Genomic DNA, 18246 nt, shown 5'->3' on the forward strand with positions numbered 1-18246 from the left:
TCCGAAATGTGAACTAGTACTCTCTCTCCCCTTCTGAGCTTTTAGCCCCCAAATATATCTCTTTTAAGTGAGATGAGTCTGACCTGATCTTGATCACATATTTCAACACATTCCTTAATGACTGTATCTGATCTTTCACTCATGTGTATTCTCATCAGAGGGGTCTCAGGCAATGATTCGTTACTTGCGTCTCTACCCTGTAACTCATGTATTTGAAGGGACCAGTTAATATATTTGTCGAACACCTCAATGTTATCGTTTCATTATAAGGTGTATCAGATTTTAGCGATTACTCGATACCGACAGCGACATACCCTAAGCCCCAAATTCAAAGTTACTACCCCTCCTATCGGGTCAGTTATTCGAAATCAAGAACTACTTAAAAGATGTACCAAATGGATTCGCACAGTTCAGCATTCCCAGCGGGTAGCAACGAAAATGTTACTCGCTTGTAAACAGTAACACCAACAGTGTTGTATTTTTCCCTCTGTAGTTATTAGACCATCGGATGACCGAATACCACATATCATTATGACAATGGTGCTTGCTGCATCTAGCACAGTGGTGTCAGACAATGAATGACCTGTAAGTAGTTTAGTTTATAGATCATTTATTCCCATAAAAAGTACAGCAAATTTGGAACGTTACACATCTTAACACTGCTGTTCCGGGATTTCGAAGACATTTATGTATCTAATGGATCGGCCACATTATTATACCTCCTCCTGTAGACATGAATATTTTGCTTCAGCCATGGAAGACTTGCATTTTGTTGAAGTTCCTTGCTTGCCACAATATCTGTATCAAATCCTTTGCTCGAAAAAAGATTCTGTACATACTCCAAAGGTCTGTTGTTGACGTGTTGGAGGCCAGGCTGACCAGGCACTGCCCAGCTCAGAACTACGCCTTTCCTTGCGTGACGCACAACGTTGTCAAAGTAGACGTCTTCATACTTAGCTGGAATATGTTCTGCCACCTCCAGACTTATCACCCAGTCGTATAACGGAAGGCCGTACAGAGGCACCGTTAGATCAGCAAACCGAACTACTCCACCGCTTGTTTCCCGCCCGTAGGGGGCGCCATCATAAGCATCGTATGCACGAAGTTGATGGGTAGCATCTAGAAACTTCTTGTAGTCGCCCGGACCATCCCCGAAACTAGCAACGGTTTGATTTTGAAAGAAATGTGAAAGCTTGGCTGCCAGAGGTTTGTCACACCTGTGTTGCCCACCTGTGGACTTACTTGATTGTTTGCACCACCCTCCAGTAACGGCAACAGAAGTCTGTTAGAGGGAAATAAACAAAGCTCAAGTTATTGATACACAAAATAAACATTTTCTGACACATTGACGTATTTGGAAATCCATTGTGTGCTAGAAAAAACGCAGACTTTTAGTTTTATCTCTTTATCTCTGCTTGCTGAAGTCTCAAGGACTGGGGATGGCGCCGGTATACATGGCAACATTCCCTATTAACTGGTGGAGAAGGTTCAACTCAATCACCTGTTCAGATACTGTCACCTATAGATGATATTGTCAAGGAAATCATTTGAGCCCAGTGTGAGAAATAGTTTCCAAATTTTGGTAGCCAGCTGGACTATCTATGCCTAAACTTGTTAGTCCACAAAATGAATCACTAGCCCGAAATTTTAATGTAGACACTGGTGTCATCAATAAGCTGCTAATATGACGAACATTTCTATTAGGCCATAATCGTGTGTGATTTAAAAGTGCACTATAACTTAGTGATATACAAAATGACCCCAAGAGCCAGTCGGACCTGTGACTGTGAGGATATACTGGCCTGAGTGGATATTTACGACTTGTACTACTTAGATTTGCAGTTTGAGCCTGCAACACCGGTTACGCAACAGGTCGTCGTAAAATATCGTAATGTAGACGCGCTTCATTTCAACTCCCGCAAATTGGGTTTGTCAATAAAGCTGCTGGGCGAATTCGGGCTGTCAGAACACCCTTATTATGAGATCTGGTATATTAATCCTCCGAATTTCAATCACTGGTTTATCCGGTCCAGACCGGAATATTTACAGACAAGTGTCACATACCTCGAATATGACCGTGTGTGGTCCTGAAATGTCAACAAAGGCAGATAAAAGTTCTCTCAGACCTGTTCTCCCCAGTGAACCGGTTTTATAAAGAAAAGTTACTAGACATTTGCAAGAACGCATAACCTTACCTTATCGTAACAGCTCGTCGTAAAATATCGTGATGTACTCGCAATTGAATTCAGCACCCGAAATTTGGTTTGTCAATAAAGCTGCTGGGCGAATTCGTGCAGTAAGAACATCATAATTATGAGATCTGGTAGATCAATCCTCCTAATGTCAATCACTGGATTATCCGGTCCAGACCGGAATATTTACAGACAGGTGTCACACAGCTCGAACATGACCGTGTGTGGCACTAAAATGTCAACAAAGGTAGATAAAAGGCCTCTCAGACCTGTTCTCCCCAGTGAACTGGTTTCGTAGAGGAAAGTTACTAGACATTTGCAAGAACGCATAACCTTACCTTATTAGATTTTGTAGTGATTTCGACCATTTCACAACTCATCACCGCTAGTTCCCTGCTAGCATTGTTCAGTATCTCCGACAACTTATTCCTCTGTTTTCTTAACCGGTCGGCTACCGCGAGACCACCTTGACCGGCTGCCATGAAACCACCTTGGACTACTGACCGTTCATGTGCAGCTTGCATAATATTGGTCAGATGAGCCATGGGAATCCTAGTGGTAACGAAGCCGATGATGGCCAGCACAGAAAGAGCCACAACTATTTTCACCAGAGTCCTTTCTTGCAACATGGCGGGTTTGTAGCTGGAAAGAATCAGATGTCGTCAAGGGTCGTTTCCCTCTGCATAATGCAATTATACAATGTCATTATATTTCGTGCCAAGTGTAGCGAGCAAAGGTCACAGATATTGAATTTTGTTGTTGCAACTTCTTTGTTTGTAGTTCACACGATCCCGTTAGTTAGGCCTGACCACCCGATCCCGTTAGTCGCCTCTTACGGCAAGCATAGTCGCCTTTTATGGCAAGCATGGGTTGCTGAAGGCCTATTCTAGCTCGGTACCCTCAAGGGTCAGGGCACTATAGTATACGAACCATGCCTTTGGTATTTTTGTCTGGGCGTGGGCCCTAGTTTCCGTACCACGAATTCCACCAAATGCACTTGGAATACGAAATGGAGACTAGACTAGTCTACGACTCCATTAGTCCTTTGCAAAACCCAAGCCATTGTCCATCTGCGAAAATACTAGACGAGCTGTCGGAGAGTCTGTATGGAAAACTATACAATTGGGACAAAACTAGACTATTTGCCGTGGACTATGGAAAGAGTCTGTGGACTTGTACTTCTTACCGTGACGTTGTGTGTTGTGTAGAGGTTTGGTGTCTGTATGCGCGATTCTAGCTTTCTGTATTGGTCCTAGACTACATAGAGTTGGGCTCTGCTTTGTCGACGGATCGAATCACCACTATGGAACTACTTATTGTCATAGTGAAAGTAATATGAACGTACCGAACAGGCTTGTGCTGTCTAAAGTGAAGTTTATGATACAAATCATGCGATTGACGGTTACAGATTCAAATACACGAACTTGAATTTGTTTATATCACGCCTCTCACTGGTCAAACTGAGTGTTTACGATGCTCTTGTTGTGAATGTTGTTCATGCGTTTTCAACGCAAATAAAACCGTATCTATTCAGTTTTGTCGTAAAAGAAACCCCACAATAAAATTAAAGTTACTTATGGACGGAACGATTAGAAAAGAAGTCAAAAGCCACAAACATATAGGAATAACACTCAAAAGCGACGGGTCATGGAATAATCACATTAAAGATATTGCCCGTAAAACTCGCCCTATGATCAGTTGTCTGAGGAGTTTTAAATATCGTTTTTCCCGAAAGACATTAGAGACTATGTACAAATCTTACATTCTACCCACACTTGACTACTGCTCGCATGACAATTGTGCATCTGAACAATCACGGATATTAGAGAGCTTACATATTGATGCTTTGAGGCCGATTAGTGGTGTTGTGCGTGTACAAGTCACCATGAGATCTATAATGAAACTTAATTTCACTCTCTGAAAGATAGAAGACATTATGAGAAACTAACGTTTTTCTTTAAAATGTACAATAACCAATTACCGGACTATCTATGCGAATTAATCCCTCAAACTGTCTCTGGAAATACTCGGTATGATCTAAGAAATAATTCGGAAATTCAAGGCATTTACTGTCGAACTCAGTCCTATGCCAATTCCTTCCTACCCGACACAATTAGTCCTTGGAACGCTTTGCCAAACTCAAAAGAAACATGCAGTCTATCGGAATTAAGGAAACTATTCTCAAAAAGAGAAAATAATGTTGACCTCAGCTATAGATCTCTCTTTTCACAAATCATCCACTCACGTCCCAGACTCGGATGTAGTGATCTGAACGCCGATATGTTCAATCGACATATAATCAACAGTCCTTACTGTTCATGTGGATACGGGCATGAAACTGCTCTGCACTTCCTTTTCATTTGTGACAATTATTCACAATTAAGATCTATTATGTACTTTTATTCGGCGGGTTATAATCTCGATACCGTTATGAATGGCAAGCAGGAACTATGATTGTTCGAAAACTAAAAAATATTATCCTTTGCATGTGGTCATGATGGCGACAGGGCGTGTTGTGAGACATCTCTCACTGAGCTAACAAAACTAAAGCCTTTCATGGATTAAAATACACCATCCACTTCTAAAGCACCAAACTTCATGTGTATCTCCATGAAATCCGTGTGTGTACGACGACTATTTTGATGAGATGACTTGTTAGTCTGAGCGATATTTGTCAGATTGCCAGCAAGTGAAAACGATCGTAAAAATCGTGCTCGGCGCCATTGCTGTGTATGACACGTCTTCAATCGGTGAAATGTTTCTTTGGGTGCGATTCATTCGGTTTGTATTAGATTTCTCGAACAATCAAAGTAAGTACTTGATAAATCCGGAGTTTGTCATCTTGAGTTGTCATTATTATTAACTTTGAACTGAAACATATGGATAAAGCCTGTACTAGTACGTCATCAAACGAAATCGTTAGCAAGTGTTTTCCTCGCCAGACTCTGTTTCAGATTTCGATATAAAGCGCCAGTGTCAAAATAACTCTGAACTAAGTGTTTCTGGTAGCTCTGTTAATATGAGCGAGATCAGTGAAAAACTCGATGGTGATGACACTGAACCTAAATCTGTTTCCCTTGTTAATGAACGGTTGAAAGCTTTTCAAAATAAAGACGTTCTTGTCGCTACCTCTCCGGCTGTTAGTGACTTCATCCGACCCATGTTTCATCAAGAAATGTAGGAAAAAATTGTCAAAAAATAAAGCACTTGAGGAGAAAATCTCAGTCTTGACTAATGCTATCACAGAGCAAGAAAAGGTGACCGTTGACCGTAGTGAACAATGTTCACGTCCGAACAATCTCTCTATATCGTGCATACCTGAAACTCCAAGCGAGAACACTGATAACCTAACTATAAAGGTGGCTCAATCTATCGGCGTAGATCTGAGCCCGGCTGACATTGACGTTACTCACCATGTCCCTGAACGTCCATCAACGCCCCCATGACCCGCTCCGCCCCATTCTTGTGCGATTTGTCAGTAACGCCTCAAAGCGCGCTATGATATCGTCACGTGGCAAACTTAAGTTTGTCCATACACGAGGAACTCCTACGATCTTTATTAATGAAGATCTCAAAGGCGAGCTACTGGGTCTACGAAAGAACCTGTGCAACCAGCCACTACCCCACACACTAGTCTATTCTGCTTCCCACAGACAACAAGAACTAACAATTTCATTGAAGGTCAATATCTTTTAAATAGTATTTCTTTCAGTAATTTATCTATCTTTAATTTGCAAATGTTCAATAAATAACGACTTTAATGTGAGTTAATCATGTTGGGCATGACAACATTTCTTTTGAAAGTCCCCTTTATGTTTTCAGGTTGACATCAGCGCTTAAATGCCAAAGTCGGGGAGAGCAAGAAGGAGAGCAAAGTGATAGCAAGAATCTGGGACCGATCATCTACAGCCGAGGAGATCTTTGTTCTCTGAACAGAGTTCATGGAAGACCAAAATTCAGTGGACCAGCCCACCATGCAGACAAACGTTAAGATAAAACTGATTTCCTGTATGAGGGGTGAGTAAGTCGGCTAATATTTAACGTCACCTCGGCTATACTGCAGCCATATCGAGACGTGACCAGTTAACAATGAACAGGACTATATGTATATTATAAAAACCTGTCAATGAAGGACAGTAAAAGAACTAGATTACCACAATTTGAAATAAAACTAGCGTGGAACGTTAAAACTAATATCACTATTTAGACGATGCAATATAAAAACAGGCAAGGTAGATCACCACACTAGGGACCATGGGGACTTACAGTACCTTTGCTATCTACATGGACACTAGTTCGATTTACATCATCCCTTCAGCTGTTGGCGATTGTAAGAAATGCTAGCCACAATTAAAATAAAGGAATACTACGTCTAAAACTCCTGGTAAGTTCAAACTTACTTCAAATGTTTTGGGACTTACGTATCCTCCCAGAGGGACAATAATTTTACAGTACTTTAAACCCCCTCGAGGATACAGCCACTAACAATCTTAGTTACTAATTCAAACTTCCAACCATAAAATATATATCTATTTACAAATCACTTAACAAATCTAATTCTTTTAAAAATGCATTCATAAAATGAGAATTTACGTTACTAAAAAGATCCTTAATAGTTCGTGATTTAAAATAGTCATCCCTTGTGATGGAATATTCAACACAGTCAAGCAAAATATGCTTAGACTTTGAAACTTCTTTCAACAAGTCAAGTGCCTTCAGGTATTTAGTTTTTGAGGGATTTGATATGTGGTAGAAACGTTAAATGTGAGTCAAAAATTATTCCCCAACACTTGGCCTCCTTTACAACTTTTATGGGAGGTCCATTTATGAACAGTTCAGTTTATGCGGTTTATATTTTCTACAAAAGTGTATACAATTAGTTTTGGATTTAGAAAATTTAAAGCCGTTTTCAAGACACCATTTATTTATTTTAATGTTGCCGTTGTTTTGCTTTAAACATATTTTATTCAGTGAAGAAAGGGATTAGGAACAAGTTATCCAACTTAGGTAACCCTCTCCCGAGTATTTACAACATGATAGATATAATATACAACTACCAAGGAAGGAAAATGGAAGGAAATATGGTACAGAAGTAGTAGAGGTCTATGTACAAAGATAGTTATTTACTTATATGAAAATATTTACAGCATTCAAGAAAAACGCTTGCTGTTTGATATATACTGCTGAACTGCTTTAAATATTGCGTGATTTTGATCATATGATAAGTCCCTGCTGCCATTGAGTAATAAATCTATATTTAAATCATCATCATGTACATGTACTTTTACAAGGTTTAACATCTTCGTTCGATGTTCATTATGTAGGAAACACTCAAGCAGGAAGTGATAAACATTTTCACAGAAATAGCCACACATACATTTTGAGTCCATCTTAATGCTAACATGAAATAGATCATAATTCAAGTCACTTACATGATATCTTAAACGAGTATGAATAATATTTTCTTTGCGGATACCTGTAAAAAAATATGATGGTGCCATGTCAATGTTTTTTTTTCAAATATGACTTAAAGTTCTCTGTTGATGGTAACATTCGTTTTTCTAATGGAATATTATTCCATAACATTGCAGTTGATGGGATAAAAGACTGACATGAGTGTTTAAGCCTATATGATGGTTTTACAAAATCTTCAGAGTTTCTGAGATCATACGTTGTAGAGTCGCTAACAGTTTGAGGAAGCAAATCTGTCAGATATGAAGGTGCATTACCACATCTCATTTTGTAATATAATGTTAACTTTCTTCTTTCTCTACGTATCGATAATTTTTCCCACCCAGTTTCAAAATAGAGATATTTATGCGGTGTATATTTTGGTAATCCAGTAACAATACGGGCTGCTTCTAGTTGTAGTTGTTCTAGCCTCAGTGACTGTACATGGTTACACCCACCCCAGACCTCGCAGGCATATTCAAAGTGTGGTCTGATAAACATAGTATAAATCTTATTCAAAATTTGCCTACTGAGCAGAAATTTCAATTTACGCATGGAATTTATCATCTTTGAACTTGATTTTACTATTTTATCAATATGTTTATTCCATTTCCCATCTGCCGAGAACATTACACCTACGTGTTTATGTTCGTTTACATTACTAATTTCACAACAGTCAAAGTATAAAGTTATATTGTCACTTTGTTTCTTGAGAGTAAAAATGATAGCCTCTGTTTTATTTGGGTTATATTTAACAAGCCAATGTTTTCCCCAAGTGCTCAGTTTCTGTTGGAATTTAAAGTAGACTGAAGCAATCTATGATCGGTTGATGAAAACCCAAGTGATGTATCATCAGCAAAGAGTCTTGTCAAACAGTTTAATTCATCAGCTATGTCATTTATGTAAACAATAAAAAGAAATGGACCCAATACTGATCCTTGGGGAACGCCAGCTGTCAAATATACCGGCTTGGAAAGTGTACCATTCACAAAGACAGATTGACTACGATTGGTTACATAACTTGATAACCACTGGAGTATGCTTCCTTTTAAACCATAATTCTCCAATTTACACAAAAGCCCCTTGTGCCAGACACGATCGAAGGCTTTGGAGACATCACAAAACACCATACAAAATGTTTCCTTGTTATCCAAGGATACACAGATTTGATTATACAATTCAAGTAATTGGTGTACAGTTGAGTGGCCTTTTTGAAAACCGGCTTGATACTTATACAGCAAACTATTACAATGAAAATAATTATACAGATGTTTATAGACTACCCTTTCAAATACTTTCCCCACACAACTTATGAGAGATATCGGTCTATAATTTGAAACAATGGAACGATCACCTTTTTTAAATAGTGGCATAACATGTGCTGCTTTCCAATAAGTGGGATAAGTAGACGTTTGCAATGGGTAATTGAACAAGAGACATAAAACTTTACTTATTGTATTAACTGTTTCCTTAAGTAACTTGTGGCTTATTCTATCTGGTCCACACGCCTTTTTCTCAGGTAGACATTTAATAATATCAGAACCATCCTTATGAGTTATAACGATGTCACATAACTCCTCATCAGTGCGTTTCTCAAAGTATGGTAAATTTTTATTGTCATCTTCTAACGTGGATACAGACTTAAAATATTCATTTAGCCTGGTAGCTTTTTCAAAATCAGTGAATAAGGATGGGCCTTCATCATCGTCCTTGTTTTTGAGAGGTGATATATGTGACGTTTCAGAATTTCTAACTACATGACGTAGAATTTTCCAATACGATGATTTGTTAATGATGTATAACTCAGTGAGTAGTTCATCCAAATTACCATAAAAAGTTTCCTTGGCATGATACTTCATATTGTTTACTCGGTTTCTCTGTTTCTTGTATGCTAGGATATCTTTTTCCTTTCCTGTTCTTTTTGCTTGCTTTCTTAATCTATCCCTGCGTCTACATTCACGTCTAAGTTCTGAATTAAACCATGGTTTGTCATTTGGTCTTATGGTAACTACTTTTGTGGGAATGCACTTTCTAATAATCTCATCTAATCGTTCATAGAAAACAGTACACATGTCATTTACATTATCACAACAGGTAAATAATTCATCCCAATCTAAACCATCGATAAGACTGTTCACCTTGGCGAAATCTGCCTGATTGTAACACCATACCTCTCTTTTGTAAGACTGTTTTGTATTTAACCTTTCACTGATTGATATATAGGTTCCCTTGTGGTCAGATATGTTTCTATCAAAGTCAATCACACCACAATCACTGACAATTACATCATCACTTACTATAACTGGGTCCAACAGAGTGCTAGTTGTTGCGGTTACTCTAGTAGGATCTTTAATTACATTTCTTAATTGTTTCCGTTCAAATATATTCTGCAAATGACAACTCTTTCCTGATAATAAGTTTTCATTCAAGTCACCAACTATTATAATTTTGTGGGATATGTCTAATGCTCTCTCAATACTTACATCTAGTCGATTCCAAAATTGAACTGGGTTGTGTTCTGGTCTATAAACTGTACACAGTATAAGTGTTTTTTGCGGAAGAAATATCTTTAACCAAATCGATTCATCGTATATATTTTCCAGATGAATAATTCTTTTGAAAGTTAATTTCTTGGTCACATAAACCATTACCCCACCTCCAAAACAATTTCTGTCTTCACGAATTGGCAAATGATAGTTGCTCCACTCAAGATTAACATCATTAACTTTGTGATCCAAATATGTTTCAGTAAAGCGTATGATGTCAAAGTCTGACAAATACTCTTTTAAAAACTGCCGCTTACCTCTGACACTTCTACTATTTAAATGAAAAATGGAAATACTGGAGTCACAACTAACATTTTTTTCTTCGTGATTTGGCCCTGGATTTGTTTCAACATCACCCGCAAGTTGAAGTAACAATAAGATAGCAAGCAAGGCGTTGTGGTTACCTAAGTAAGCTTGAAGAAAACAAAGAAACACGCTTACATTACACGCAGTCAGGTTAACTGACAATATATCAGACATAAGCTTTCCTTCGTTCAGCAGCAAGTCTATTACATAACAAGAAGTAAATGAAAGTGTTGTAGTAGATTTTCTCATGAATCCTTTTATGTAAAATTTACAATGAAAAACCCCAATCGTGACACGATACTGGCTAAGGTCGTTACCCATGTGGAAGTTTTCCTGGCTTCTTTTTTCCAACTCTGTGGCATCTGTCAATATTATCGTTACAAATAGCCGGATGCACTTTCCTGAGAATGGAAGAGACTGCAATTTCTGGGTCTTCATCTGGAGTTTCCTCGATACCACTGAGTTCCGTCGACTATACTGCTCCAGTTCGTCCGTCTTTTCCTCTAGCCGTTCAATAGTATGCATATTTTTACCACGACAAGAAATATTAAAATCATCCACCAATAACGATCCATCAATTGAATCGTTTAAAACTTTTGACAAACTATTTATCTTGATACTAAAAAGTGTTACAGACAAAATACTGCCTTGTGGAACACCCTGATCCTGATTGTAATGATCAGACAGGGTAGAACCCACTCGGACTTGAAATTGTTTGTTATTTAAGAATTTGGCTATGAATTGAGGCAAACGACCTCGCAAACCGAAATCATGTAAATCTCTCAAAATGCCATATTTCCAGGTTGTGTCATATGCTTTTTCGAGATCAGAAAAGATAGACACAGCATGTTGTTTATTAATTATGGCATTCCTAACATAAGATTCTAAACGCACTAAATTATCGATGGTACTTCTGTTTTTGCGGAAACCACATTGTATATCTGTTATGAGATTATTTGTTTCCAAGTGCCAAACAAGTCGATTATTTATCATGCGTTCTATGGTCGTGGAAACACAGCTAGTTATTGAAACTGGTCGATAATTGGAAGGATCCGTATGATCACGTCCAGGTTTAGGTATTGGTACTACTATGGCGTCACGCCACGAGGGTCATTATCAGGGTCATTTATTTAAATCAAAAGTGTGCAATATCAAATACAATGCACATGGGTTTGGCATGACCAGCCGATTGGTTGAACCGGACCCATTCAACTACCCGTCTAGGCGAAGTCAGAGCCAAAGTGGTGTATTGAGCAACAGGAACACGGTTACAGGTCCCTATTGCCCTCAACCACCAGGATCCCTTTCTCCGTCGACACAGGGTCGCAACCCACGGCAAACGGGTTGGTGGACCAAATATCCCCCCGGGTCCACTACGGGGGTGTTGGCGAGCTCTTGGCGTTACCCAGCACCCACCACGAGGAGATGGCTCGCCACGGGTGCCCTGTATGAGGAACTTCTGTATAAGGGTTATAATATCCCAGTTGACAAAACTCTAGGTATTTTTAATAGGTATTATACCATACTTGTTATGATTACTCAGTGCTATGTTGTTGACAAAAAATATGCATTTACAGCATTTACAATAAACACATTATACAAACCTTTAATTTATTTTTGTAATTCTTTACCAAATAACTGTTATTACAGTGTCGACTGTAGACGATAATAACCTTTTTATCCACACGCTTTGAAGAGAAATAACAAAACCTCAAGATAGTTTTGATATTGAGTTATTAACAAGATTTAAATTGTTTTGATACATCTTTTACCATACTTGTTGACAAAACCTACACCTTTACTACCCCACTGTTTGACAAGAATATGTTTAACAAAACCTCTAGATAGTTTTGATATGTATTTTCCCATACTTGTTAAGATTACACAATGACATTTGTTGACAAAACGACTATGCATTTACAGCATTTACAATAAACATACTGTACAAACCTTCAGTTGCAATGCTGTCTCTACATGAATCTTACTGTTACTCTTATCAGTTTACTAACAGGAAATTTATCAGAAATATTGCTACATAATATTATTTAAAGAACATTATGTGGAAGTGACAAAAACTATGCTTTTATGGCTTATATTAAACCATATTAAGTAAATTGGGGTATTTTGACTACCCCCTTGGGGCGATTTGATCAAACCTGGGGCGATTTGACGAATAATCTGGCGCATTTTGACCAAATGTGCTAGGGCGTTTTGTCAATGGGGCGATTTGACTGGCACCCCACCACAGGACGACACAGTCGTATCATAGTTGTGATAATACTATTGTGAATGTTTCTTGAATCTGTAAATTCCCATTTCTTTTGTAGAAATACACACATGGTAGAGAAAACGACACCAGTTATACAATTTACTAACCTTAGCCAGCCACGATATCTGCAGACACTTGTAACATTGTGTGATACCCGATCTAATCATGTATGACATGAACAAACTTGTGTTATCGACATGACCTGATTGCTCTTTGCCAACAACTCGCGATAAAAACATGCGAATGTCAAGCTCAAGGCAAGCATGTGATATGGACATGGCATGTCACTGTGCACTCGCTCACTATAACCAAGTTTGGCTGTGCGAGTTTCATTGATTTGTTCCCATGCTTGTTTGCTTTTCCCTAGTGGTCTTCCTGTAAATTCAACAATAGGTAAAGTCAAAGAACACTTGCATATGTATGTACCCTTGGTTATGTATATGTATATGCGTATGAGCATATATATATATGCATATGTCACTGGGTGTGTAACTACATATGTGTATGTGCGATAATGCGTGTATGAGTGGGTTTATCTGGATATGTGCACGTGTATATCCATTTGTGCACGTGCATGTGCATGTGCATGTGTGTGTATATGTGTGTATATGTATATCGGTATGTATGTGTATATGTTCATGTATATGTATCCCAGTATGCATATGCTATATGTACAAGCTTGTTGGTGTGTATAGTCATGTATATGTATATGTGGATATGTATGTATGTTATGTGTATGTGCATGTGTGTATGTATGTGTATATGTGTATGTAGGTATTTAGGTTTGTAGGTAGGTACTGACGTGTATTCATTCAGAAGCCACCTTATGAACATCTTCAACATGGACATTGTGTATAAGACAGATCATTAGGACTTACTTATCTGTGTGTACGTAAATGAACTGTGTGAACTGATATACAACGTGTTATTGTTGATAAGTGCAACCAGGTATGTTTGATCATAGACCAGTACATTACTATCTTCTTATGTCTATGCCGTATTGTATTTCGTGCATGTGAACATTGATTACATATATAGATATAGAATGAAGTCAGAATAGAATTTCATCAAATTTTCTTTTGTCCAGATACCCAAATCCACATTTTTATCATGTGTCAATATTAAGGCATCAACAGCAAAGCAATATTCAGCATTTTAGAATTTTGAAGTCAGAGTAGGGTTGTTACTAATACTTCTTTACTGGGCATAACACCCACAATATATGGCCAAGCTCTGTCAACGACACAGGAATAGGCCCCATTGTAGGAGTATTATTCTTATTATTGGGCATAGCACCCGCACCATATGGGCAAGCTCCCTCACAGACTCGGGAAGAGCACCCATCATACTTAAAAGAGCAACAGTACCCACAAGTACCGTCTGAGTCACGCGGTAAAGTTAGACTCCACAGTGCGGAGAGTTTCGGGACTTTTTTCAGTCCAGAATTAAATTGTGACGTGTTACGACCTCCATGTTGATGGCCGTGATATGACCTCTATGGGAGAGACGCACCTACTTTCTTGGTCTGTCATATCTTGCTGTTCCATCCTTAACTTGTAGGTTGTCCATTAGGTGGTTGCTGTATGATGCTCCATTCAAGATGGCAGTGTTGAGGGACCACGTTCGCTTGCAATCTCTTCGTTTTGACCTAGAACTTGGAGAATCATCCTTGATACATGATGTCATGATATCATGTGTTACGTCACCACAATAGCTTAACGGCCTCCCTGAGTAAGTCAAGACGCTTCCATGTCTTTCACGTGCAGCGTTCGATATCAAAATTTGTGTCATGAGATATCAGTGTTTATGCCAACTGACAAAGTATTACTATGTATTAGTATCCTGTGCATCTGCGACACGTTTGGTTTATGTCATTAATGTTTTTTATGCTTGTCGTGATTTTTAATACATTATAAATTTCACACCATTTGTCATGATATGGAACGACCCACAAACTGACTTGTGGCATATCAGTTGAACAAAGTCAAGGTCCTGTCTACTCTTTGAAGATGATTATCATCTTTCCTGCGTGCGATACCAAAACTGCCATGTGTTATCAGTGCTTAGGTTCGCTGTAAAACTGTCTTACAAACCATAAGGAAGCGGACATGTGTCTCACATGTCCTGAGGAGACTTCAATGAAGTGACATGATACTGTGAATACATTATATTTGACCACACATGTATCGATCTGTAACATGTCCAGTACATATTTAAGATTGTGTCATGTCTTCCTGCAGTATTATTGCAGTACTGTGTATTGCTTAACGTTGTTCATGTAATCATGAGTTTATTTAATGTGTGTTTGCTATCGGCTGTTTATAAATGGAGGTACAAAAGGGTAACGGCCAGTTCTGGTAACTAAGTGCTTATGATGAGCTGCTTGATATGACATATGTCTGAACGCACGTATGTGTGTGCATGTGTGCATATGCGTGTATGTGCATGCGTAATTATATATGTGTATTCAAGTGTATGTGTACATGTGCATGTGTATTCTTGCATGTGTGTTGTGTGCATGTGTATGTGCACTTGAATGTGCTTGTGTATGTATATGTATATGTAAGTGTTGTACATATGTGGGTATATCTATGCTTATGCATAATGTATATGTGTATGTATACGTACATGTATATGTGTGCGTGTGTGGGTGCATGTGTATATGTGTATGTATATGTATGCGTACATATGCAAGTGCTTGTATATCTATATATGTTTGTTTGTGCAGGCAGCATGTGGAACACAAATGCAACTTACGTCGAGTAAATGCTGTGAAACCTCCCAAGGATTAATTTTGTATTGCGAATTGAATCATGACATGATTAATAAAGAGTGAGTGAGTTAATATTTATCGTCACATCGGCAATATCTCAGCCATATCGTGACGAGAACATTTAATACTGAAATGAAATATATATATCTATTATAAAACCTGTCAACAAGAGACAGTAAAACAACTAGAATATCACAGATGAGAATATAAAACTAGTAACTATACCTAAAACAATGTATCTATACAGGACAATACAAGATAAAAATGGGCTATAGATTGCTAACAACTGAAGGTAGATCACCATACTAGGGACCATGGGGACTTACAGTACCTTTGCTACCTGCATGGACCCTAGCTGGATTTACACCATCCCCTCAGCTGGCAGCAATTTGGGAAACCTAGCCATGCAAATAAAAAGACACTTATGATACGATTAAAAACATGAAAGTTTGAATTTACTTTGAATGTTTGTGGACTTACGTACCCTCTCAGGGGGACAATAGTTTTACAGTACTTCAACCCCCTTTGAGGATACAGCCACTAACAAGTACAGTTCTGAATTTAAACTTCCAATAATAAAATATTTATCTATTTACAATTCAGACAATAAATCTAATTCTTTTAAAAATGCAATGATTAAATGAGAGCTTGTGTTATTAAAAAGATCCTTCAGAGTTCGTGAATTAAAATACTGATCCCTTGTGATGGAATACTCGACACAGTCAGGCAGGATATGCTTGACTGTGATTCTTCCATCACAAGGGATACAAAACGGAGGATCCTCACCTTTAAGCAAATATTTATGTGTATATCTTGTGTGGCCAATACGACATCGTATGATGACCTCCTCAAATCTGGACTGACAACCCAAGTAGGTGTAACCAATATACGGTTTTATTTCATGTAATTTATTGATACCTACTTGAGTGTCCCACTTCTTCTGCATCAGATCACGGATATACGTTCTAATGCAAGCTTTGTAATCTGAATATGGAAAAAAAAGTGGTGTCACAGATTTGTTGAGTGCCGCCTTGGCAGCAAGATCGGCCATCACATTTCCAGAAATACCTACGTGACTGGGTAACCAACAAAAGACGATGTCGTATTGGCCAGTAGCAAGATTATTATACAATTCAATTATTTCAATTAAAAGTGGATGTTTACATGATACATTTTTAATAGCTTGAAGGCAAGAAAGAGAATCAGAATAGATTATATATTGTTTACGTTTAGGGTGTCTTTGAATATATTTTAGAGCTGTTAATATGGCGTTAGCTTCAGCTGTAAAAATAGAACTATTATCTGGTAACCTAGAAGATATTGTTCTGGATCCAGTGACAGTGGCACAAGCGACTGCGCCACCGTCCTTGGACCCATCTGTAAATAAGGATTTATAATTGCTATATTTAATGCTCAATACCAGCAGCAGCAATAAACGGCTTTATTCTGAGCCCAAGAGGTGGAACAAGAGAAGACTTTTTGCTATACAAATCCTCATAAAGGGGATTGAAGACACAGTTATATGCAGGGTTAGATTCGTTAGAGTATAGTTTTATGATATATTGTAAAGATAATTTGATACGGCGTTGTGCAAGAGATGGTTCATCGGCCTCAACGTAAAGACTGTCAATAGGTGAAGTTCTGAAGGACCCAAGACAAAGTCTTAGACCTTGGTGATGGACAGGATCAAGAAGTTTAAGATTGCTTTTGCAGGCTCCACCATAGACAATGGAGCCATAATCAAGTTTAGAACGAACGAGTGATCGATATAAATGGAGAAGGGTAGCTTGATCCCCTCCCCATTTTGAATTTGAAACCACTTTAAACAAGTCAAGAGCTTTCAGGCATTTACTTTTAAGTGATTTAATATGTGGTAAAAACGTTAAGTGTGAATCAAAGATTAGACCCAAGAATTTGGCTTCCTTCACAACTTTAATGGGCGTCCCATCTAGAGACAGTTCAGGGTCTTTATGTGGTTTGTATTTTCGACAAAAATGTATGCAGTTTGTTTTCGATTTAGAAAATTTAAAGCCGTTTTCAAGACACCATTTATTTATCTTGTTTAAACACAACTGCAATTGCCGTTCAATGGTATGCATATTTTTACCACGACAAGAAATATTAAAATCATCCACAAATAACGATCCATCAATTGAATCGTTTAAAACTTTTGATAAACTGTTGATCTTGATGCTAAAAAGAGTGACTGACAAAATACTGCCTTGTGGAACACCCTGATCCTGATTGTAATGATCAGACAGGGTAGAGCCCACGCGGACCTGGAATTGTCTGTTATTTAAAAACTTGGCAATAAATTCAGGCAAACGACCTCGCAACCCGAAGTCATGTAAATCTCGTAAAATGCCATATTTCCAAGTAGTGTCATATGCTTTTTCAAGATCAAAAAAGATAGACACAGCGTGTTGTTTGTTAATCAGTGCGTTTTTTACAAATGATTCTAAACGCACTAAGTGATCGACAGTACTTCTGTTTTTGCGGAAACCACATTGTATATCTGTGATAAGGTTATTAGTTTCCAAGTACCACACAAGTCGATTATTTATCATGCGTTCCATGGTCTTGCAAACACAGCTTGTTAATGAAATCGGACGATAATTGGATGGATCCGTATGATCACGTCCAGGTTTAGGTATTGGTACTACTATGGCGTCACGCCATGACGGAGGAAAGTTACCCGATGTCCAAATA

At 38.2% G+C, this 18246-nt stretch overlaps 2 protein-coding genes across 8 annotated transcripts in view; both read right to left on the bottom strand.

The window, feature by feature from the left end:
• Window positions 1–18246, bottom strand: part of LOC137284830 (caspase-7-like) — a 654824-nt gene that overhangs the window by 443940 nt on the left and 192638 nt on the right. The window lies entirely within an intron of this gene.
• The window catches only part of LOC137284129 (uncharacterized), a 32304-nt gene continuing 14650 nt past the window's right edge, over window positions 593–18246 (bottom strand). Inside the window, exons 2-4 of one of the 6 annotated variants that reach the window (XM_067815811.1) lie at window positions 14277–14418; window positions 2531–2834; window positions 594–1282 (exon numbers count right to left, since the gene is read on the bottom strand). In XM_067815811.1, coding sequence (XP_067671912.1) covers window positions 686–1282; window positions 2531–2834; window positions 14277–14311 — 936 coding nt within the window. In that variant the 5' untranslated portion in view covers window positions 14312–14418 and the 3' untranslated portion in view covers window positions 594–685. Of the gene's footprint in view, window positions 1283–2530; window positions 2835–12871; window positions 12956–14276; window positions 14474–18246 lie in introns of those variants that run through there. The other 5 variants (XM_067815809.1, XM_067815810.1, XM_067815808.1 and 2 more) reach the window with 5 other exon arrangements.

The sequence above is a fragment of the Haliotis asinina genome, chromosome 5 (assembly GCF_037392515.1).
Source record: "Haliotis asinina isolate JCU_RB_2024 chromosome 5, JCU_Hal_asi_v2, whole genome shotgun sequence".
Lineage (NCBI taxonomy): Eukaryota > Metazoa > Mollusca > Gastropoda > Lepetellida > Haliotidae > Haliotis > Haliotis asinina.